Source organism: Ophidiomyces ophidiicola, assembly GCF_022830035.1.
Source record: "Ophidiomyces ophidiicola strain CBS 122913 chromosome Unknown scaffold_5, whole genome shotgun sequence".
NCBI lineage: Eukaryota > Fungi > Ascomycota > Eurotiomycetes > Onygenales > Onygenaceae > Ophidiomyces > Ophidiomyces ophidiicola.
This window is the reverse complement of record NW_026054645.1, coordinates 503,086-525,819: the sequence shown is the minus strand read 5'-3', so window position 1 is coordinate 525,819 and position 22,734 is coordinate 503,086. Positions and strand designations below refer to the sequence as shown.

The 22,734-nt window shown below is 49.5% G+C and overlaps 10 protein-coding genes across 10 annotated transcripts; 5 read left to right on the top strand and 5 right to left on the bottom strand.

Moving 5' to 3' along the window:
• Positions 1-1,321: 1,321 nt before the first annotated feature.
• On the bottom strand, positions 1,322-2,851 carry LOZ57_002046 (uncharacterized protein; the record flags this gene model as incomplete). The annotated part of the gene is made up of 1 exon (XM_049251128.1): positions 1,322-2,851. The coding sequence occupies one exon, from the start codon at positions 2,849-2,851 to the stop codon at positions 1,322-1,324; it is 1,530 nt and encodes a 509-aa protein (XP_049109978.1).
• Positions 2,852-4,961: 2,110 nt separating this feature from the next.
• LOZ57_002045 (uncharacterized protein) lies at positions 4,962-6,167 on the top strand (the record flags this gene model as incomplete). Its single annotated transcript, XM_049251127.1, has 1 exon — positions 4,962-6,167. One exon carries the CDS (start codon positions 4,962-4,964, stop codon positions 6,165-6,167), a length of 1,206 nt encoding a protein of 401 aa, XP_049109977.1.
• A 1,080-nt stretch (positions 6,168-7,247) lies between these two features.
• Positions 7,248-8,624, bottom strand: LOZ57_002044 (uncharacterized protein; the record flags this gene model as incomplete). The annotated part of the gene is made up of 1 exon (XM_049251126.1): positions 7,248-8,624. One exon carries the CDS (start codon positions 8,622-8,624, stop codon positions 7,248-7,250), a length of 1,377 nt encoding a protein of 458 aa, XP_049109976.1.
• Positions 8,625-9,753: 1,129 nt separating this feature from the next.
• On the bottom strand, positions 9,754-11,646 carry LCB3 (Long-chain base-1-phosphate phosphatase; the record flags this gene model as incomplete). The annotated part of the gene is made up of 5 exons (XM_049251125.1): positions 9,754-9,821; positions 9,880-10,391; positions 10,458-11,228; positions 11,315-11,543; positions 11,616-11,646. 5 exons carry the CDS (start codon positions 11,644-11,646, stop codon positions 9,754-9,756), a joined length of 1,611 nt encoding a protein of 536 aa, XP_049109975.1.
• A 1,238-nt stretch (positions 11,647-12,884) lies between these two features.
• On the top strand, positions 12,885-13,842 carry rho4 (the record flags this gene model as incomplete). The annotated part of the gene is made up of 3 exons (XM_049251124.1): positions 12,885-13,187; positions 13,240-13,443; positions 13,504-13,842. The coding sequence occupies 3 exons, from the start codon at positions 12,885-12,887 to the stop codon at positions 13,840-13,842; spliced, it is 846 nt and encodes a 281-aa protein (XP_049109974.1).
• Positions 13,843-14,455: 613 nt separating this feature from the next.
• On the bottom strand, positions 14,456-14,982 carry DAD1 (Dolichyl-diphosphooligosaccharide-protein glycosyltransferase subunit dad1; the record flags this gene model as incomplete). The annotated part of the gene is made up of 3 exons (XM_049251123.1): positions 14,456-14,632; positions 14,695-14,757; positions 14,905-14,982. 3 exons carry the CDS (start codon positions 14,980-14,982, stop codon positions 14,456-14,458), a joined length of 318 nt encoding a protein of 105 aa, XP_049109973.1.
• Positions 14,983-15,365: 383 nt separating this feature from the next.
• Positions 15,366-15,756, top strand: LOZ57_002040 (uncharacterized protein; the record flags this gene model as incomplete). The annotated part of the gene is made up of 2 exons (XM_049251122.1): positions 15,366-15,371; positions 15,487-15,756. 2 exons carry the CDS (start codon positions 15,366-15,368, stop codon positions 15,754-15,756), a joined length of 276 nt encoding a protein of 91 aa, XP_049109972.1.
• Positions 15,757-17,494: 1,738 nt separating this feature from the next.
• LOZ57_002039 (uncharacterized protein) lies at positions 17,495-17,728 on the top strand (the record flags this gene model as incomplete). The annotated part of the gene is made up of 1 exon (XM_049251121.1): positions 17,495-17,728. One exon carries the CDS (start codon positions 17,495-17,497, stop codon positions 17,726-17,728), a length of 234 nt encoding a protein of 77 aa, XP_049109971.1.
• An 815-nt stretch (positions 17,729-18,543) lies between these two features.
• Positions 18,544-19,582, top strand: LOZ57_002038 (uncharacterized protein; the record flags this gene model as incomplete). Its single annotated transcript, XM_049251120.1, has 5 exons — positions 18,544-18,578; positions 18,702-18,816; positions 18,914-18,979; positions 19,223-19,339; positions 19,439-19,582. The coding sequence occupies 5 exons, from the start codon at positions 18,544-18,546 to the stop codon at positions 19,580-19,582; spliced, it is 477 nt and encodes a 158-aa protein (XP_049109970.1).
• A 223-nt stretch (positions 19,583-19,805) lies between these two features.
• On the bottom strand, positions 19,806-21,805 carry LOZ57_002037 (uncharacterized protein; the record flags this gene model as incomplete). Its single annotated transcript, XM_049251119.1, has 3 exons — positions 19,806-20,762; positions 20,813-21,106; positions 21,161-21,805. 3 exons carry the CDS (start codon positions 21,803-21,805, stop codon positions 19,806-19,808), a joined length of 1,896 nt encoding a protein of 631 aa, XP_049109969.1.
• Positions 21,806-22,734: the final 929 nt, after the last annotated feature.

Sequence of the window (22,734 nt, the reverse complement as noted above, 5' to 3'; positions counted from 1 at the left end):
TTGTTGGTCTGTAGATTCGCTTCTTCGCCATGGCTTTCCTGTGGTATATATTTCGGAGTGTATCTATACGTGGGATTTGCTTCTATTTTTCTGTATTTTTCCTTTCTTACCTCTCCTTTGTTACCTCTTTCTCTTATTTCTTTTTATATATTCGGACCCTCTATGTACAGAATTTCTTGCCCGATTTCTTTTTCTACTTTTTGTGTGTCGAAAGGAACTGTACAACGGAGATTTGTCTTATATCACCTTCAACTTTGATATCAGGTGACTGGTCATTTGACTAGCTGGCCAGAGTTGCTACATATGTTTGTAGATACTGGCCTTCACATATTGAAAATACCACTTTATCACCTTTAATTCCTTCCGTTTCCAATATCTTTCTAAAATATAGTAGGCCTTTTCACATCTGAGCTCATGGAGCAAGCTTACATCGGCGCTGAATATAGTGCCACAGTAAGGCGATCGTCCAAATCCTGTGTTTGGTCTGGAACTCTTTACTATTGGAGGGTATTTTGATACAGAGTAACTACCTAAAGTGGTGCAATATGCAAACTTTTGGGGATACAGCACTCACCCACTTACCTATGATTGTGATATGGACCATTCGTCGAATTGATTACCAAAATACGGGTGGTAGTGGGCGGAACACTAGTTATACCTCAGTCCGTTCAGCCACTAGGACCACTGAAGGATTGGGCACCACAATGATGATAAGAAATATATGGAAGATACTTACTTGCTTCCCCCACAAGGAAAAGGAAGGCGGACGGGCTTTACGAAGGTTCTACTGCGATGGTGACCGCAATCGCCATATGTAGGAAGTCAAGGTGTATATAACGTATCACTAGCAAGTCTTATTCTCAAGGATATGGTGAGGATGGTTAGATGACGGCTATTTCCAAGTGGGCTCAAGTTAGTCACAGGAGCCATATGCAAATGCAACGAATTTTCAAGTTGAAATGATAGGACCACAACGCCAAAAAATGCAAGTAACAAGATGAAATGGGTATCTCGACAAGGCTAGTAGATGCCAAGTACAGAAAAGGAATCCGATAGATTGGATCTCCGTACTGAGTCCGGCTGGTAGATAAGTTGGGTCGTTCATTCGTCAATCGTTGTGGGATATCATGCAATGCAACCGTTCCAAGATCCTTGAACCAAAAATTGAGAGAGGGATAGAAATGTTGGTGTCTGATAATAAGCCCAACCAACAAAACGCCGCTTCCATGCAGATTTCCAGGTTCAAGAGTGTTAAGAAGCGGAAGTATGCACAGAGAAACACCACTGAACACCGAAGAAGATATTGTAGTAGAGTAAAGTCTTAATGGCAACCGGCTTCGAGTATTTGGTCGTTTGCCCACTGAGGGTCTTCTTGTTCAGAAATAGGTGAAATGACTTCTGTTGGAACAGTCTGCATGTCATCATCACTGGCATTGGACTTTGATTTGACGCTGACACCTGCAGATCCACTTAAGAAGTTATTGTGAAACTCCATCCGACTTGGTTGGATTTGGATATTACCACGTTCTAACGCGCGAAGAAGAAGAGAATTTACCTCGTCGGTGACAAGGTCCTTCAACTTGGTTAGAGTTTCGTCTGACATTTGAGAGGTATTCACATTCCAACCCAATTTATCGAGACCTTCCGAAACAATAGATTTAGCATCAATGGCAGCGCCACGTGCGACAATTCTGGCGAGGGATGGAGGCGAGATGTCGTTTGGTCGGCGAGAAAGTTTTGGCTGTTTCTGTTTTGCGGAATTGTTTGAAGCGACATCTTCACGAAGCCTCTTCTGGGTAGCGGGCATGATATGTTGGGTGGGGCCTTCGCCAACTTCATTTCGGATCTTATAATACACAAGACCTAGGGTGGCCGCCAACGCTTGATGGCATGCTTCTGGGTATAGGCGAGCTGCTTCGGCGAGGGTGAGATCTGAAGGTAAATCACTAGAGTCACTCGAATCACTCATGTAGCCGTCCCCTGGGATCATTGCATCATGCCGATGTGGCATGCGCCCCCAGTACTGAAAGCCTTCGAGCTGGTAGAACTCCGCCAGCTCGACGAGTCGGTGAACTTCAGTTGATTGGGCGTCAGTATTGGCTTGCCTTTGCTGTACGATTGAGACCATGGACTTACTTCGACTTCTGCGCTTTAAACACCAAAATTTCCATACGGAGCGAGGGAAGTAGTCGGGCCACCGAACAGAGCCGTCGGTTTCGACAACAGGAACAGGGGTGATGGGGGCATGGACGGTGTGTGCTAGCGAGTTGAATCGAACCCTTTCGGTGTGGTTCATTCGTGATTCCATTTTGGAGAATCGGGCTGAAATATCACCGAAATGTCGAGACGTCTCCCGTTCCAACGTCATCAAATCAATTCGAATTTGGCTCACTATGGCCTGAATTTGGCTCAGGTCAGTTCTAGTAGCGCAGACATTGGTGTGAAGACGTTGGACGTCAAGTTGTATCTGATTGACATCGTTCTGGAGTTGGCTGACGTCGCTGTGTAGGAAGGCCTCCTTCGATCCGAGTTGGCCGACATGAGTTCGTAACTGTAGAATTTCGGTTCGGAGTTGTAGGAAATCAGTCTTTATCTGACTGACATCTGCCTTCGTCTTCCCAACAACAGTTTCAATGTTGGACGTCAGGCTTCGGTGGCTTTCGAACTCTCGTCGAAGGGATTCGTCTTCTCGATTCCGTCGATCAACGTAAGCATCCTTTGTCAGGACACTGGCACGGAGATCAAGGACACGAGAGTCCAGTTGGCTCAGGCGGTCGTGAATGTGAAGAAGGGCAGGGTCAGAGATAGATTGTGGTGTCAGTTCGCGCTTGAATGAAAGAGGGCTCGTCATGCTTGACGACCTGCTCAGCAGGTTACCTCTTTCGATGGTGGAAATCATGCTGAATCGTCCAGCATAATCAGATGTAAATAGACATCTTGAGAAACAACAGGTATAGTTATAGATAATCACTGAAGGGCGTTGTGGGAGCGAGACATCTAAGGTGTGGTGGGCGAGGAGTTCAGACAAGAGGGAGCGAGTTGGCAGAGGAGGGTTTGGGGGGCGCGAGGTGTGAGGTGGGAAGCAGCCGGCAGAAAGGACCTCAGGGTGTGTGCAGCACGCCTTGCCCGATCGGGCGGCAGTCGTATTTCGCAACTCGCGCTAGGCTGAATGCAGGGCTCGCAGCCCGTGCCAAGCGCTGCGGTGTCATGCACTCAATCTGCTCGCCTTTGCCGCCGCCACAGCCATGTCAGCGTTACATATTCAGGCGTTCAAGCAGCTGTCGAGCCCAGGAAGCCGAACGAGCACTCCGTAGTCCGCTTCTGAAGCCAGTTTTTGTAAGGCCGAACATCCAATATCGAGACCAACGCCGCAAGACAGCAGAGCTACCAGACAGCGCCCGGAGGAACGGAGGGCAGGGCTGATCTTGGGTAACGTGAGCGATGATGCATGCGCCAGAACGAAAACAGCTAGCCTGTGCTGGGATGGGCTGGACTCAAACTCTGTATTCTCGTACTCGGAATGCAGGGCGTTGGCAGCCCCGATTGGACAAGATCAGCCATGCTGCCTTAGGCCCACAGACAATTATTGGCAAATTGACGGTCAGCAAGTTAGCACCGTCAGCCTCGTTGTCAAGCTGCTACATCCTTGCCGCCCAGGCTGAAATGAAATCTGTATGGCGCTAGGAACTTAGCGTTGTCGCTCCGTATGTTTCGCTTGCAATGAAAGCAGAAAAAAAAACACAAAGGTGGTGTCACATGATTGATTGAATTGGCACGCGCGCGAGCCGTACGGAGTACTCCATAGGCGGCATCGATTTCCTTCGAACTTCAGAGCCATTCCGGATTGGCTCGTTCTACTCCGTAAATATTGGCCTGATGGTGAAGACTATTTGGTGAATGGGTACAGTCAGTATGGAGTAAGTTGGGCGTTGAAAATGTATGCTTTCTAACAACTCTCGCTAAATCAATACCTGAATTGGCTCGAATGCGTTTGTTAACAGTTGTTAGATTGTCACTCGTGAAATGAATTGAGAAATCATTCTTACCTGCCTCATGACATCAATATCAGATACAGCAACGTGCAGCGTGCTGCCTGCAGGCAAAGGAGAAACTGGTTTGCATGATTGTATGTAGCTGATTGCTGGAGTACTCCGTACTCCGTCCAAAGTAACATCGCCTTTCATGTAAGAAATGCACCTTTGGATTATATGGCGATGTCGACGCTCTCTGCCTTACTATGCTCGATAGTAGGTATGCTGGTGTGAGTGGATATAGGGACGCGCACAGTTACCTCAGGCAAACGCTCCGCTATTGTTCGTTCTTGTTTTTTATGCTCATATAACCCTTTTCTCCTTTCTCAAAGCGTCATGGATATGAATCTCAATAGTTGTGTTTGTGGTGAATACCCAAGCGAGAAATCCAGTGCTCCCACATCGGCATGCATATCTTTTTAAGGGCAATCAGTCGGGACCACAGGAAAAACGAAGAATGTTTAGCTTCTATCCAGTTTCAGCTGATGCACATGGCCCATATATCTGGCCTCAGAATCCCTTCGTTTATGTCGCGAAGTGTCGCTTTCCCCTTTGGGAAGTGCGGCGATTTCGGAGGACATAATGCTCCGCTCCGCCCTATCACGTGCGTCTATCATTCAGCACACGGATAACGATACTAGTATTGGTATCTGAGCTCAACCGGAGAAGACTTTGCTGGATATACTGCTGTTGATGATCATCCGCACATTATAGAAATGCCAATCGCTTTGATACCCGCTTTCTGGCCCCAGAGCGAAGTTGCCATGCGTCAACTTTGACTTGAAAAACGCTCTTTCTCTAGCATTTCGGCATAGAAAGAGCCATCTATGCCTTTCCCTTTTTTTCCGTTTTGAATAATTGGCATATATTTTGCCGGCTCATGAATATCTTTTGATTGTTTAGGCTTCCTTCGCCATAAAACTACCAAGAATGAGAAGTCTATCTTGCTTTATTCTCCTCGGGCTACTCCTAGAAACCTCCTATGCCGCAACGAAGCCGCGACTAGGAACCCCATACACACTGAAAAAGCCCGAGTGCGATTGCTACGAGGTCTCCGGGCCAGAGCCAGGTAATTTCGAACATTACCGGTTCTATGATTTTCGTTCGATACCCTTAAACGATACCGACAAATCCAATAACCGTGGCCAAATAAAAGATGGAGAGGATGAGATGGAAGGAAGCAAACTTATTGGTCACCATCCAAGCTTACATGGCCATCCGTTTGTAAAGGAATGGAATATTCAAAACTGGAAGCGCCCTAGCTCTGAGAAATATCCAATTGGCACTGTTAACTCCTTTAATAACATTTATGCTACTAAAAATATCGAAGGCGACTCCGAGAATTCAACCCATTTGGTGCTTCGCTTAACTAGATTTGAAGACTACACTTCGACTGCAGAAGTCCAGACATCAGTCGAGAATGTTTTATACTGTTCTTTTCGCGTGCGAATGCGACTTTATTCAATATCAAAAGATGGCTCAAATACGATAGTTCCTCCCCCTCCTGGTGCTGTTGCCGGAATGTTTGTTTACCATTCCGAAGTGAGTGAATCCGACATCGAAATCCTCACCAACGACCCTCCAAATCGTGTTCATTATGCGAACCAACCAGATTGGGATCCAATTACTGACCAAATGATTCCCGGTGCGAGTGACGAGGTTGACCATGATATTCCTTGGACGGAGTGGGCTGATCATCGTCTAGATTGGTTTCCAGACAAGAGTCGGTGGTATTTGAATGATGAGCTCGTTCTTGAAAAGGAGTACGGAGTCCCAGATGCGCCAAGTGTACTGGTGTTAAATTTATGGAGCAATGGTGGTTTTTGGTCAGGCAACGTTTCAGTTGGCCAAACAGTGAAGATGGGAATCGAATGGATACAGCTTGCGTATAATACGTCCAACTCCATTTCTAGTGCAAATCTTCTTCGTCATAATACTACTGGAGACTCTCTGGTAGAGATCGCCGACTCAGGCCCGCAGAAAAGTCGAAGCGGCCTACCCATAAAGATGAAGGTCAAAACACAAGTGCTAAGGTCGGATAGCAAGAAAACTGACGGTTATTACCACAAAAAGAGATGTGCCGTTACTTGTCAAATCGATGATGTTGGAGCCATTGATGTCCCAGAGGTTGTTTGATGAAAAGCCGATGGTATTGAAGCTTCGAGAATTGGACGCGTCCATACGGAGTAGCTATTCCAAAGCTTGCCCTTTAACGTGCGGGTTTTCCTGAACTCACTCACCTACACTCCCATACATGTATGTATTATTTAGGTCTCCACATGCGTAACATCAGCTTTAGAAATTACTAAAACGGTATTCTCTTTCTAGCAATTCTAGGTGTTGAAAAAAGTCTCAGTTTCCACTCAAAGACCTTGTGAATACAAGACCACTTGTAAGTAGCTATACAAATACTTGGCGTGATTAGTTACGTAGCAATCAATATCGGAAGTATTTGAGGGTGGTGCAATCCCAAACAGCCGGGGCAACTATGAACAAACAAAGATCGGTATCATAAATGCAGCCCATACACCTCGTAAATCCACCATCAAACAAGGAGACGTAAATCTGGTCCTTTTTTGACTGCCGTTATAAAACTATGTAACCCTTCTGGGTACAAAAGCAAAGGGGTATTCCGTATCCATAAATGCCATCTCAAAAGACTCCAAGCCATGCACCAAAGAATTAAGCCCGTAGATTCCCATAAACTCCGATATTAAATAGCCGAATTGTTGTAAAAAATGACACTGTCGCCATTTGGCTGGCGAAATGTCGGAGACGCCACGAGACAACCCATTTTTTTCCACATGCCATGGTCAGTTCGAACTGGGAGAAAAGTGCATGTTGAACGGGACGGAGGGGCTACACGATTTAAACAGAAAGCCCAAAACTAGAACAAAGAAAACCTACATCGCAACTGCAATGCGTAAGACGGTTCTCCATCATCAGCAAAACCAGGTTCCCCCAGCCAGCTTGATAGACGAAGCGAGTTACCATAAAATAAAAACGCAAACAGATCCAAAACACCCCTAAGTGGGGCGAGCAAGCTACATAGGACCCCAAAAAAGGCTATCCGGGAAGCAATCGCAGGTTTCTCAACGAAACTCCGAAGGAGCAGAAACAAAGTACAGAACTGGTATCCCTTCGTCCCATGCACTTACCTCAGGGTAATTCCGGACTGAAAGCAACTTGAGAAGAAGCTATATCAACACAAAGCCATTACAGCAACGAGTTAACAGGGAGCTCAGCTTTCGGGTCGAAATCTCCATCAAACCCTCCGTTGAGTAGCTCGGCAACGATCCTCTTGCGGATTGTGGGAATATTCTTTGGTCCATAGGACAAGGGTTGCCCTAAGGATACCAACTTGGCCGTGGTCAAAAGAAATACCCCACAGTCGCTGCCGTTGTTTTGCTGCGGAGAGTTTGACGGGAGAACCTGCCACTCTTCGTCGACGAAGAGATGGCCCAACTCACCTCTGAGCCACTTTTTCAGATTGGCAATGTGAAAGGAGGAGCTACTTCCAAGGGAGTCGAAGTGTTCGATTGTTCGAACTGATGGCTTGACCACCATGAGGGTCCAATGTGAATGGTGATGAATGGGCGCGAAAACCATGTCCACATTCATCAATGCTGGACCCCCAATCTTGGCACGAGAGGCCCATCGCCGTACGGACTCGTAGCCTTTGTCTCGAAGGCTAGAGTAGAAAAACGTGTTGAAGGCATGGTATCTGGGTTGCTCGTGGCGTCCCGAATTGCCATTTGACCGCCGGGCATAGTCGACAATTGCCCCAAGGTACGCATTAATTATTTCATCGTTGAGCCATGCCAATGGGGTTGCGCAGGTTGCAAGGTCACGGCGCGTGAGGCCATCTCCACTAATGGTGGTAGCAAGCTGACGGCTGTCTGGCTGGGAGAGTGCAGTGTAGACTTTTGATTCCCACTTGGTGGTAAGGGGCTGAACAATGAAGGCCTGCGTGACTGGGAGTTCTGTAGAGTGGTTGGAATCTTTTAATTTGTTTGTCACGATTGATGGCTGAATTGGACCGAGGGGGTTGAACAACCTGACTGATGAGACTGGTCGTCCAGCGATAGATTTTATCCAATGAATGAATTTAAATTTTGGCCATGTTTCATGAGGTTTGCAAGAGGTTTCGGAGGCAGCAGACCCGGTCTCAGGCTGTGAGGTCGATTGTTCAGTAGTTCTCTCAAAATCTGGCTCAGCAATTGTTGTGGGTTCAGATGGTGGGGGATCAACTATGGCCGCGGGAGTTATCCATGTCTTATCAGACTTTTGGTGGGGGGCAAACCATGGCATAATGCTAGCCTCAAGTTGCTCGACTACCATTGTCAATGCCGTAGACCGACAGATATTATTGGGGACTTGGTTTTTTGTGTATCTGATGTCAAGGCGAGGGTTGGTAATGCGCTCACCAACGACTTTATTTAAGAACGCCGGGGAGCCAGAGGACAAGGCCATGCTATCATTCCGGATTGGCCTACAAGCTGTATTCGACCTCGAAGTTTGATAAGAGGGGGAGACATGGCGTGATAGCTGAGTAGGAGAGGAGACGGGGGATGGCGGAAAAGACCCAGGCATTTCTGGTGATGCTTAATGTTATAAGTTAGCTCGGTTTTTCCAGAGGCAATGGATGGAGGAAGTAATTTCCAGACATACCAAATGACAGCAAATAGTATTTATATCAGTCTTTGAGCACTGAGAATAGTGCTATCCTTGGAAAGAGCGAAAAAAAAAGGTGAGGCTTAGCTATTGTGCGTTAGAACAACATGATCGGTTGACAAACAGAGCTTCTTTTGGAGGAGAGAGATTGTTTACCTGATGACGCGAGGTGAACAGGCTGCTGCCACTAGTTTCATCACCAAATATGGAAAGAGTTAGGTTAAGAAGTCGTGGGTCTTATATTGATGGGTTCCTCTAGGTTGCCGTATTAGGGGATGTTGATGCACCACAACGGCTGGCGCAGGCGACTATTCCTGAAAAGAATGACAGAAAGCAACTGGGTAGACCCGGCGTATTGTTGAGCGTCAGATATCCGGGCGGCTGCTGCTGTCAAACGCGAAGTCGAAGAAAGAAAGAGAGGGAGGATTGCTGAGAGAGGTGGTGAGGGAAGAACAAGGCGCGGCGAACGTATCGGGCGACATGTAGCCTGGCGAGCCAGAGCGGTCGTCGAGGATACCCGATACAGCAATGCAGTACATCGCTTCCTTGCCCGCTGAAAACGGAAGGCGCCGCTGTCCAGCCAGGCACGGATTGGCCGCGTCGTCACGTGGAAATTAGCTAGTTAGCGCTTGACCAATTTGAGTCTAGCGCAGTCCTTAACTAACAGCTGGAGCCGGGTCCCTAATGCAGGCGGGGCGGGCTAGCTAGGCCCCCGTTGGCCTGTTGACAGATAGGGAGAACCTTGCCGACTACGGAATATTTGACATTCAGATACAATGGGATTATTATTATATAACTAGTTAATAAATGCAGTCAAAGTAGCACCTCTCGAGCATCCTTCGCTTGTTGCAATCGTCGAGGGAATACCAGGAGGCAAAATCAATATGAACGTACTCTACATTTGTATCGTGTACTGTATGTACTCACCAGATCGACTGGGGGATTCTGGTATTGGGATCTATGTATGTAATTCAAGGCGGCAAAAGGAAAAAGAAGCCTAGTCGATGTAATACTAGCACCAGTTTAGTATTTAGGGTTCATTTGATCATTATTGGCCGTCAAGCCCAAGCAAATAAAATAAGATTGGGTTGACTTCTGCAGCTAACAAGCCAATGCCTAAAATACTTATGAGCAAGATGTCCTGATCTCACACTTGAAGTATTATGGTCCTTACCGGAATAAACAATCAGCTTCGTCACAACTTCGACGTCATATCGTACGCGTGGTTTGGTTATCATGGAGAACATCTCCTTTTCTCCTTGTGGCCGAAGAGTATAGTCTGCAGCTTGGGTTGCTATTTCCCCAACAGTATTAGACTCGTTTTGCTCGTACGTCGGGGTTCCTGTTCCCATCATATGTTCATAATCGTCAATTCGTAAAGGGCTCCTGTTCGCTGGCCTTGGGGATTGGTAGCGCGCGGGAGGGCTGGGGTTTGAAATAGAGGCATTACTGTTGCGGCCAGTGGTTGATGATCCAGCGACCTGAGGTTTTGCTTGGGAAGATAAACTTTGTCGTCTGCGGTGTTCACGATATGCGAGGGTTTCATAGGCATCGGCTTCGGATTGGGGCCCAATGGAAACGGCACGACGGCGTGGATGGCGGATTGATGTAAGCATAGAAGGAATCTCCGAGACATTGGGAATTACATCGTTGTCCTTCAAGTGTTCTGGAACGCGTTGATATTCCCTGTAAGTCCAATGAGTTAGTCACCTGCACCTGCCATTACCTTGTGTAGCATTAAATTAGACATACGAAGCTTGAGTAAAGAATCTTCTTGGAAGACTGAAGCCCAGCTTCTCGATAATCCGGAATAGCGGTGGGAGAAAGCGAAGTAGGGATGGTTTCATAACCTCTCGCCAAACAAAGATAGTGCCGATGCCCAGCAAAACCCGCAAGATGGTTTTCAGCCAGCCGATTTTCTGGAAATCAAAGATAACACTGCCCGGAATTGGATGTGCGTTTCCAAACCCGGTCTTGCCGAAGTGCCAACCGCCGGCCTCAATCCCAATTAGCACGCCGGCAAAGGCAACACTGTCATCGAAACACGGGCAAGAGTCCGCCGGTTCTGGATGTATTCGAACCAATACAAGGATGATTAAGAGTACGATGAGTGGGCCTCGAATGGATCCGGAAAGCACGAAGTCATCTATTGAGGTACCGTACGCACATTGTACGAATCCCAAGAGAGCACCCAGAAGACATCCCCAAATCACATCCAAAAAGCCATGCATACCACAATATAGCCGTCCCAGAACGATAGACGTCCCATACACAAATAATAGAAGCTGGAAAAGCCCCTTTGAGAATGGCGAGAGATCTGAGTCCATTGAGCTCAGGTTATGAATGGCATACACAACAACGGAGACGGCATTCGTAGAATGGGTGGAGGGAAATCCGTACTCCAAAGCTGCAGAGCCGGACATTGTGATTCGCTGGAGGGGAGGAGAGAGCGGTCGAGGCAGACATAGTAAATCTTTCAAAAACCCACTAAAAAACACACCGCTCGCAAGGAGGTGAACCATGCTATAAAATGATGTTAGTGAATGGCGGCCCAATATAACCACCTGAAGTGTGGATCTAACCCGCGCCCAAGCCAAGTATGCCCGCACCAGAACAATATCGGCAGCATTACCATGTAAAATGTGTGAGTGCCTAGATTTGCACTAACGGCAAACCAGGTATCAAGGGCGGGAGTGCGCATTCGTTCCTGAAGCCATGCAAGGTATGGAGTCTCCCATCGGACAAGGGGAAGGATCTTCTGGCGGACCCAGTGTCTCCATGGTGGGAGCTTTCTTTGATCTGAGAGTTGAACGGGCAGGTTGATATCAGCAGCAGATCCTGGCCAGAAACTTCGTGTCAATCACGCACGAGTTCGCTGGGCGTACATACAATGATCCAGACTTTTCAAACCAGCATCTGGTTGGGGGTTATTCTTATCCATGGCCTAGACTCGTCCGAGCTTTTGCGACAGTTGCTGAAAGCTGCCAGATGGTCTTCAATAACTAAGCAACCAACCCAGCCATATGGCTATTGAGACCGGGGCGCAAACACGTCAGGAACAAAGCATGACGAGCAAGTAGCAATCTTTGGCAGCAGATGTTGCATTAACAACCGATAAGAAGCCCACAACCTCGGAGGTTGTGCTTATCGCGGGCGAAACACGTGAGATGCCGCGCGCTTGAAGCAAACAGCCAGACTGGGAGGACGTTTGAAGTCTGCCAGGAACTGCCGGGCGACGCCAGGTGCAGCAACAATAGCCGAGCAGCTGGGCATTATTAGACGGCGTGATCTGGCTTCGGGTTGGGTTTGATTGCATCCAGGTTTCAGCTCCCGTCAATGATCCCGGCAGCAAACACGAACGTGCGCAGGTGAAGGCTTTCCAGATAGACAGCAGAAATCAACCTAAATCCTTGCGAAGGATGGGCTTGTTCCTGGTTGCCCTCCTTGCCCGACGGAACGACACTCCATGAAGCATACTTTGAAGTATCTACGCTGTCCGGAGTGTGTACCGTGTACTCCGTATTCATGCATTGGAGTGATTTAAAGGCATCAGGATTGAACAGTCTTTCTGGCAGCTCCAATATACTAGACCCAATGTTACCTAGCAAAATCGGGCATCTCACAATGCCTTCGAACGGGTCTGTTATACTCCGTACACACACAGGTGCTTCTGTACATAAGTAGCTGCATGGGTGACGAAACCAACAACGCTCTCTTCCGCGGTTTCTGACCGAATTCTCCTAATCCTCCGACTTGCAGCTCTGAGACCGCGGGTTTGCTGCATTTCCTCCGGGTTCGCAGGCGGCCACCAATCGTAGGGCGGCACCAACCAGGCGCAGCCCGCCGTTGCCATGGCAGCGCCGCAGTGTAAACACAGGTCTGCCAGGCCCTACAGGGCAGCCAGCCCGGCGACGCCGTCCGGGCTTTTCCCTCCCGCTTAGACACCTCTCTTTCAAATAGTTACATCTTATCCAGAATCTCATCTCGTTGTCGAAATTGTCTCCATCGCATCCCTTTCCCTGCTACCCCCTTTTTTTTGTGGAGGGAGTATCCAAGCCGACGCCGCGTGCTGTCTTTGCATAGAGTGCTGCCGGCACCCGCAAGAGAGGCAGTCTGGAAGCTAACAGTCTTTGTTTCCCTTGATTCTCCCCCCGCGCCTGCTCCAAAGACGCGCCCACGATGTCCGCTCGAGGTTTCGAGGATCACTACGGCCACGGCGGGCACGTTCGGCGCCATTCGTCTGTGCTGCATGAGAAGATCCCCGCGCCCTTGACGCCCCGTCGCAAGCCGGTCCGCAGCCAGAGTACGCGGGCAAGTAATGGCACCGTGAGCACAACTATGAGCGTCTCGACTGGCAGAATGTCCCAGGCAACCAATATCACGCACCCTCCATCGTATTCAAAGAAGTTTGTGGTTGTGGGCGACGGAGGCTGTGGCAAAACTTGTTTACTGATCAGCTACTCCCAAGGCTATTTTCCGGAGGTATGAATGGTTGTCTTGATATCTGCATGAACCCGAAACTAATGTCGTTTAGAAATATGTTCCAACCGTTTTTGAAAATTACATCACCCAGACCACGCATAATCCGTCTGGTAAAACCGTTGAGCTAGCACTCTGGGATACAGCCGGACAAGAGGAATACGATAGACTCCGTCCTCTTTCCTACCCAGAAACAGACCTTCTCTTCGTGTGTTTTGCGATTGACTGCCCGGTATCGCTCGAAAATGTCATGGATAAGGTGTGTTCATACTTATAGCAATTTAGGCTTTAGTTGAGATTAACTAACAGTTAATTGCAGTGGTACCCTGAAGTACTACACTTCTGCCCCACAACCCCCCTAATCCTCGTCGGTCTCAAATCCGATCTCCGATCGAAACGTACCTGCATCGAACTGCTCAAGAGTCAAGGGTTGACGCCAGTAACCCCTGAACAGGGAAGGGCCGTCGCTCAGCGAATGGGAGCGCAATATGTGGAGTGCAGTAGTAAACAAATGCGAGGCGTCGACGAGGTCTTCGAGCTCGCGGTAAACACAGCCGTTGGCATTGAAGACAACCATTGGAGTGCCCGTGACAGTGGCGCCCAGCCGAATGGGAACGGCGCAAAGAAAATCAAGAAACGAAGTTGCAAGATTCTTTGAAGTTGGCAGCATGGCAGATACTTTTTCAACCGAGTGTTGCGGTTTTTTTTGCGGCATCTTGCGAACGTGAACCATGACCCGGACACGAAACTACAAATTGACGACGACATATGGTGAGTATTGGATGCTGGCATATCCGCTGCCGGCATATGCATTCTCCGTTACATTTTTCTTATTCTACTCAGATTACCTTCATTGCTTTCCTCTCCTTTTATTTGAATGCCATACCTTCGGTTCATCTGTACTCGTTTGTTTGTGGTGCACCCTCCACCATGTATCCTAGTGTCACCTACCTTTTAAAAAATTTCCCTTACCCTTTTTATCTCGTTTGCTGTTCCAATATCTTCAACCTTTTTTGTGGGGGCACTTGATGTTTCCGGAGGATCTTTTTGCATGGCTTAGGTGTTTTTGGGACCAGTTCATGTACGTTTTGTATCAATCAGAATAATTTAGCATGTGTATTGATAAAAACGAGTTTAACCGCTTTTTCGGTATAAGATATTTCGGAGCCGAGAGAGAGAGAGAGACAAATGCAATTATCCCATGCAGAAAAAACCCCTGAAAAGTCCGTGAATTCGTAGAATCGTGAAAAACAAAAAAGCATGCTGCTCGTCTATCTGCCTTGCTTTTCATCGTCCCGACCACGACCTTCTTGCTCCTGAGTCTTCTTACCACTTCCTTCCTCACGGTGATGGCTTTCCTGGGTATCCGCAGGCTCCTCGGAGTCCTTTCCCATGACATTTTCGAACTGCGACCATAAGGCCTCTACAGAAGAAAACTCGTTGCCAACCTGTCAAGAAGCGCCATGTGAGCCAGTCCACGGGGTAAAGATCGTGTAGGTGCAAAACATACAGTAATTACACTTTCTAAATTACGATTCAGCCGATTAATATTTTGGAGGACTTGCTCAAAGCTCTGGGATATAGGTGAAGTTGTTAGGACTGGTCGGAGAATAGAGTGTTGGAACGTCGCGGAAACGTCGGGACATCAACGCGCATTTAACTAATTATACAGGAGGAGGGCCAGAAATCCCCCTTAGTACATAATAGGCAGAAATCTCACCAAAGAAATATCTCTCAGCAGCTCTGCACGCTGTTGCTCAAAATAGGAGCTGTGCGTGGGGGGCTGGAGAGTAGACATCGTTGAGTATCAGCGCACTCCGTGCACGACGCGGATTTATGTATTTAAGGACAGTAGATATATCTAAGCAGGAATTTCCAAAGGCCGGCTTTGGTTATGAAGCTTCAATTTGGTATTTTGTAGAGCACGAGTCGGTTTTGTTTTGCGATGATCCGCGTATAACTAGACCGATGACTAAGCAGAGATCGCGTCGACAGCTTCAGACGAGGAATGGGAATGAGGGCAGCAAATTCTCACACAAGAAATCCCTCGACGCGGAGCTCTGTTGCCTGCTCTACTCATACTTTCTTTGCTACTACTATTTTACTCCGGTAGTTGTTGATATTTCCTCCGTTCTGGGCCCGCCTGTCCTAATCCCTACAAGTTCTAGCACGCTTTGCAAAATGAGTGTCAGTTTGGCCCATGAAAGACTTTGCGCCCATTGCCGTCCTACATGAATACAGCCGCTAACTTGCTCTCTAGTTCGTACCTTTGAACCCCAGGCCTATGCTACAATCTCTGTAGGTCGCAACCCACCCTCTTGGCAGGCGCAGTCGGGCAGATGCTAATATGAGTCGGTATCCGCGCGGTCTTAGAATCAACGAGGATGTCGTTGTTCATTTAAAATGGGGGCAGACGGAATACAAGGGGCAATTGATCAGTGTGGATTCATACATGAACCTGCAGCTGTCGAATACAGAGGAGTTCATTGACGGAAAGAATACAGGCACTCTCGGGCAAGTGCTAATACGGTGCGTTCTCCTGGCCCTGAAGCGCCCGTTTTCGTTTGTGTGATTTGAGTTTGCGGGCTGATACGGTGCGCTCAGGTGCAACAACGTTCTGTGGATATCATCCGCCAAAGGGGTGGTCATGAAGGATGTAGAAATGGCCGATTAACATTTTCGCTGGGGCATCTCTCTTTTTTTGTTCAGTAATAACCCCGGGAGGGAGAGAAGCGGGAGGGACGGCGCCAACAGCAAGCATCTGTCCGGATTGGCGGCGATGGGCCTCGGATGGTTACGAAGTGGCCTGCACAAGGCTCGTGGGGGCGGACAGCTGCTCGATGCATACACATACGCCGGGAGGGGCGGCAGATGGATGGGGCTGGTGATGCATTATTGCCTCCACGAGACAGCGGCGGAGGGGAGCATATAATAGGTAATTAATATCGAGGCCCGTTTAGCCGGTGTCGCGGTATGCAAGTGCATTAGAAGGATTGCATACTGGCAGTTGAATATGGATGGATCTTTTACGTGATTCTGCTACGTTGTTGTTGTTGATCATCGGGCAGGATCGCGGGCAGTAGATTTGCCAGAATCCTGGGGGCCAGGGCGGAGTTTCAGGCTCCCACATTTGCCGGGGCGGGCGACTTCGGTCCAGAAGGACGACGGAGGCTCAGGATTCTGGCCGGGCGAGCAGGCGGTGCCTGGCTCGCGAGTAGGCCGTCGAGGTTCGAAACACGGGCTACCAGCGCCGCGCGCACACCAGCCCGGCGACTCGAATCATAACAAACCGCTTCATAGTCAGACAGGCGGCGGGCAGGGCGCTGGCTGGTCGGATCCGCCGCTGGCCAGACCGGCGCGCAGCCGGCCGAGGCGCGGGTGCGTAAGCACCGTAACGCTACGGTCACGCGCGGGGCGGGCGGTCTGGCCCAGCGCAGGCAGCGCTAGCCGGCGTCGCAGCACGAGAATAAGAATAAGAATAAGAATAATAAATAATAATCACAACCAAAGCTGGTGATCCACCGGCGACGGCGAAAATGTGCGGCGTCGCGTTCTTGGGCTGGAGACGTGTGCTCTGCGGCGGCGTGTGACCCGGTCATCATCGCTCGCAGCGCACCCAGCGCCACACAGCGCCGCTCGCTCTCGCTGCTGCTGTGGGCGGCCCGGCTGCACGCCCGCGGCTGCGTGCTGGCTGGGCGGGCTGCCCGCTAACCCTGCCGATCCGAAGTCTCTCCCACTTGACGCCGCGCCAGGGAAAACACGCCGCTGAAGGATTATTACTCCGCGCCCACCTCGCGCCGCTGTTGCTGCCCGCGCGCTGCAGGGCCCGCGGCCAAGATGCTTTGGCCCCGGCTGCCGCATACAAAAGGCCCTGCAGGCCCCTTCCCAAGCCCTCGCTCCCGTGTCTTATCATGCTTGGTTGTGCCCGCTGCCCGCCTGCGTCTCTCTGTATACTTCTCCTTGCCTGACACGTACACGCACATATATACAACTCTCACACACTACGCCTCCGTTGCTCCCCGTTGCCCTGCGAGACCAGCCAGCGTGTCGTTCCTCGGGCTGCCTATCCGTCGTGCTGCCTACTTGACTACCCCGATACCCCATATTCCCAATGAATCTTGCACCACCAGCTCTCCGAGAACGGCACTCCATCGCTCATTGACCACACACACCGGAGCCCTGTCTCCTCGCAGGACTGATCAAGTCCCAGCTACCCCAGAGATCTCCGCCCTCCCATCTCAAAGGAGTCGACGCCGATCCTCGACATCCCTGAACAAACAACAATATATAGACCCCATCTCGCTCCAAACATGCCCGGCGTGCGGTCGCGGTTCATCGAGCACTTCGACCCCGAGATGCCGTGGACTTTCTCGGACGCCGACGTGCGACTGGAGGAGATCCTCGCCGAACAAGACCACCGCATCCGCAGCTCCTGCTCGTCGACCTCGTCCGGCAAAGACAGCCTGGACAAGGAACGCCCCGAGCCCGCCTTCAAGAAGCTGGGCTGGAAGGTAAAGCTCAAGATGGGCCAGCTGGGCCGCTGATCCCGAAGAGCCATCTTCCTCGCTCTCCAAACAAACCAACGACTAGTTATCTCTTATCCTCGATTCTCCATCATTCTCTCGATCCGCGGCTTCTAACGACACCTGACACAACGAACTTTTCAACGCAGCGCTTTTGTTAATACTACTTTCCTTTTCCAATGATTAATGATACCCTCCTTGATTGATACTATGTTTTTTATGTCATGCGGTTATACTGGGTGGGCTACATGGGTGTATGGGAGCTGTTGGGCGTCTGGGTTGGGGCCGAACTTCACATTCGAAGTATGTAACATGTAGTTACGGTTGGCAATTCAAGTTTATCGCTATTATTTCAAATGCAAATAGATTCACCAAGTCCCCCAATCGGACAATCGCATAGCCGATACTAGACCGTAGTTAATTTGTCTGTTGCCTGGCCGCGGCGCCCAACGCGTATGCATATTCATACTTCTCACCGCCACCCGTTGCGGGCAACCAGGCTCTCGGAAGCTTGCTGGCGGGCGCAAGGGTTCGCAGTATCGCCGCTGCCGGCTATGCGTCTTCTCCAACACACTGCGCCGAGGAGGCGAGCCGACGTGTGTAACAGTGGTGGGCGGCCGTGCGAACCTTACCCCGGGCCTGCCACACGCGACACACCCGGCATCAAACCACCGACCAGAAAAACCCCGCCATCGACCCAAGAAAGGATCGCGATTCGCAACGCCCCCGCGCCCGGTTTTTCTTTTTCGCCAAACAACACATTTCCCCGAAAAGAAAACGGTAATTCGCATTGAAAGGGTTTGCATCCGGTTTCTGGCATTGAGTTGTTTGACGCCATGTTTGCTCTCACCGTTTCCGCCATTCTCACTGGGTGCGTGTGTGGTGCCCACCAATCTACATAACGAACTAAACACCAGCGCGGACTCTCCTCCAGCGTCTGCTTTGGCACGCCGGGCTCTGTTAATTAATTAATTAACTAACTACAAACCTGCAGAGTTACAGGCTTAGAGCCCACGGACTCCGAAGACGCTCCGTACCACTACACCTTCAAAGTCCTCTGCACGTCATGCCGCGAAGAGCACCCCAAGATGGTGAGCTTCCATAGATGGGTGAGTAAACTAGTCCTCCCGAGCTTAGTTAACCTCCCATATCCCTGTATTCTTACACTCTTCACTCGAGACCCAGCCTGGCTGACGCGCGTTGCAGGAAAAGCACACTCTGTCCGGAAGCAGAGGCGAGGCGAATTTTGTCTGGAAGTGTGGCTTTTGCAATGTAAGTTGACGGGGGGAGGCTGCGTTGCCCGGTGGAGCTCTCTTGCAAAAAAACTTCATCGCTGCAACGAACTCTGTCACGCAAAACGCGATGACGCATACCCTCCCTTCTTTTGCTATTTTTGGGGTGTGCGATTAGGCTCCTGCTTTTCTGTATCGCGACGCGGCTTCTACCATCGAGCCGGGCCCCGATCCGTGTGGCTATCGGGGAGACATGAGCTAAGTGGCCATATTCTGACCCCAGCGTGAAAACTCCGCTTCGTTCACCACCGCCCCCACAGCGTATACCGAGTCCCAAACTCAGCAGTCGATCGTGCACATTGATTGCCGCGGTCTCGAACTGACCGACTTCCAGCCAGATGTAAGGGGCCATTCCCCCCCCTTTTTTTGATGTTTTCGCCTCTCGAATAAACTCACTGCAAGTTGGGAGCCGAAGGAAAATGCTAAAAAGTATGCCCAGGGCGAATGGCAAGCTAAAGGCGCAGAGTCGAACACTAAGTTTGCCAACATCGACCTGCAGGACGGGGAATGGTATGACTACGACGAGAAAGCCGGCGAGGAAGTGAGTATTACCGGCCTGAATTGGGAAGTCAAGAGAGTCTAGAAGGAAGTATGAGAGAGTGTAGTTCCTACTGTATGTATATTTATGAAGTGAGCAGCATGGATGGTCTCCACTCGGAGTATGGAGGGGAGGCGTGTACAAACGGAGGCGAAGACAGCGAATTTCGGGCAGATATGAGTTGAAGAGAGCACAGTAGGTCTACACGAATATGAATAGTCTATACATGTATGGAGTAACTTTAGCACCTCGTGAATTCTTGCTGTAGCTAGAGCCTCGACTGTCCACCTGCTTCGCCAAGCGCTCTTTCACAAAAGGAGCCAAAGAACTTATTCAGCGCATCAACGGTCCCTGGACCTTCTACCAGCCCTACAGAGCAAGCAATGTGTCCATCAGGCCTAACAACCACGACTCCACCCTTATCGTCCTTGAACCCCATCTTGTCGTGTGCTGGAGCTTTGGCACCAGCAACACATTGATCGGCGAGGTCATCTGCATATATATGATGGGGGTATGCTTGGAAGGTACTGGGCAGGGTAGATATTTTGATCTCGTTCTTGCGGTTAGCAAAAATAAGAAGAAGGCTGAAGAAACGAGAGTGCGGGTTGTGGCGCTCAAAGTACGATACCGGTTGGTCTACGGGCCTCGAGTACGTGGAATAAAAGGAGCGAGGCTTCCGGAGCTGGGCGTTGAAATCTGCGAGCGCGACGTTCGTTTGTTTGAGATCACCAGCGAAGACAAATATCCGGAAAGACCCGTTGGCAGGGACTTCTTGCTCGAGCGCGACTCGGTTTGCATCGAGAACTCGAGTGACGGTGCATGTCGGCAAGGCACGCCCGGGAGAGAGTTTGACGCCACTTGGGTTGAATAGGGGAGATTGGGCAGCGTGTGAGGGCGACCAGGTGAAGATATTGGGGGGGTAGACAACGCCGTAGCCACTTGTAAATTCGCAGCCGGATTTGAAAGCCTTGACGAATTCGTTTGTGTCGTCCATTTCAGTACGACCGAGGGCGGAATCGACTTCGCTCACAGACGGAATGCGAGTGGAGAACAACTTGGCATATTTGGCATCAAAATCAAGAAGGGTCTCAGCAATCAGTTTTCTTTCGGACTCGTATGTTGTTAAGATGTCGCGCTTAGCCATGCCTGCTTCCACTAGATGAATTTTCCAAGCGAGGTTCAAAGCGTCATGAAACGCCGTGTTCATACCCTGGCCTGCCTTTGGCTAGTAAATAATCAGCTATAGGTCCCTTTATAAAGGAAATTGACACCTACGCTATGAGTATGGCAAGCATCGCCGCCAATAAATACTCGATGATCCAAGGTATACTTTTCGGAAATCCCTTGGCCGATAGGATAGACCGAGTACCATTCAACACGATCCCAATAGATATTAAAGGGTTTAAAGACCTTGATTGCAGCTGCTTTTACTTGATCCACAGTTGCGGTCATTCTAGGATCCCAATCCTTATCTGTCGACGAGGCAAGTTGAACATAGAGACGGACCATGTCATCCTCGCGAGGAATCACCATGATGGAGCCATGGTCAGAATGAATAGTGCATTTCGTCTGATGGTCATCAATTAGTCAAAGCATGCATATCAAATACTATAGGATTATTACCTTGATATCAGGGAAGTCTGTCCTCACAACACTATCCATTACACCCCAAACATGTGCAATGGGATCTTTATGGCGGATTTTGATGTTCTGCTGTTCTCGAATAAAACTTCGAGCGCCTTCGCCACCAAAGAGGTATTTGGTCCGTACCTTAGTACAAACATTTGTATCTATATCCTTTAATTCCACTTCAACTGGGTATTCTGGATTTTTTCCGTCATTTTTAAACCCAACGATAGTTGTAGGGCGCTCAACTATCGTCCCGGCCTTTTCAATCTCGTCCAGAAACACCCGTTCTATCTTCCCTTGGTGGAGGAGAGTTGTGAATGGATACCGGGTGTCGATGAAGTCCGGGCAGCTAGGCCAATTTCCAGTACGGCCAATGCCTCTCCCATTGGGCAACGGGTCCCAGAACGCGACGTCGTATACTTTGGCGGGCGCGTAAGCCATGATCTGGCGCTTTAGGCCGAGATTGCGCAGAATCTCCAGGGACCTTGGCTGGATCCCATCTGCACGACCGGTCTTAGTGGGCACGGATCGATTGTCGATGTGCTTCACTTTGTAACCCCATCGCGAGAGGCACAGCGAGAGAAGCAGGCCGACGGGACCGGCTCCAACTATCACGATGTCGAATCTGTCTTGCGACATTGTGGGTATATATTAGGTTAAAACAATAATCGCCAACTATTCTACCAGGCCAATCTCTAGATAAATACTAGAAAGAGGCACCCCAATACAGCGACAGAGAATAATTATAGTAGGGGCCGAGGATAAAGGTTGTTGGGGACAAATTCGCCGGTGTTCAAAACACGGCAACGGCAACGGTCCCGGGAGGCATCCATGATGGTGTGTGAAGCCACAGTCTGTGCTGGCTCCTTGTGCGTTCGGCGCATTGTACGACCAAAGCCGGCACTTGACCGGAGAATCGGGCGGGGATCGTCGCCGGGCTGACTTCTCGGACTGAAACTCGGGAGACGACGCTGACTAAGCCCGTCGGATTAAGCTATTCGCCGATTGCCGGGGTCCCGTGATAAGACTAGCGAAGGTCACGTGGAAATATTTGATATCCATCCATTACGACTGCTTGAAGTCAGCCTTTTGAAAGCATTTATGGAGTACTTGTCTTTCCCCCGCAATGGGAGCCATGATATACCACCCCCAACATCAAATTCTACTTTAAAAGCTGACGTAGTAGTGTAAAACACCATGTTTCACCACATTCCAGGTACATACAAGAGTGGTCGTGTCTTCTTCTACCTCGATTTTTTGGTTAGAAAGACTTAGAAGCATTATATCTATATTATGGGGGAGAATCTACTGGAGTTTTGGTGCAGTAGTGCCTTCTTGTCTCCTATTGAGAAGTACAGGAGCTTAATATATTCTCTTGAATATAGTGAAGACACGGTACTTTTTTTTCGCTATGTTTTCTACCAGTTTCTGGTGATTGTCACTCCTATGGCGCTGCAATTATAGTGGGACATCTCCTAAAGTTGAGGTGAATGGCTCTTCAAGTAATATTCTAGATGCTGCTGTTATACATATTTGCCAGGTCATTTGTGGCTTCTATGTGGATGCTG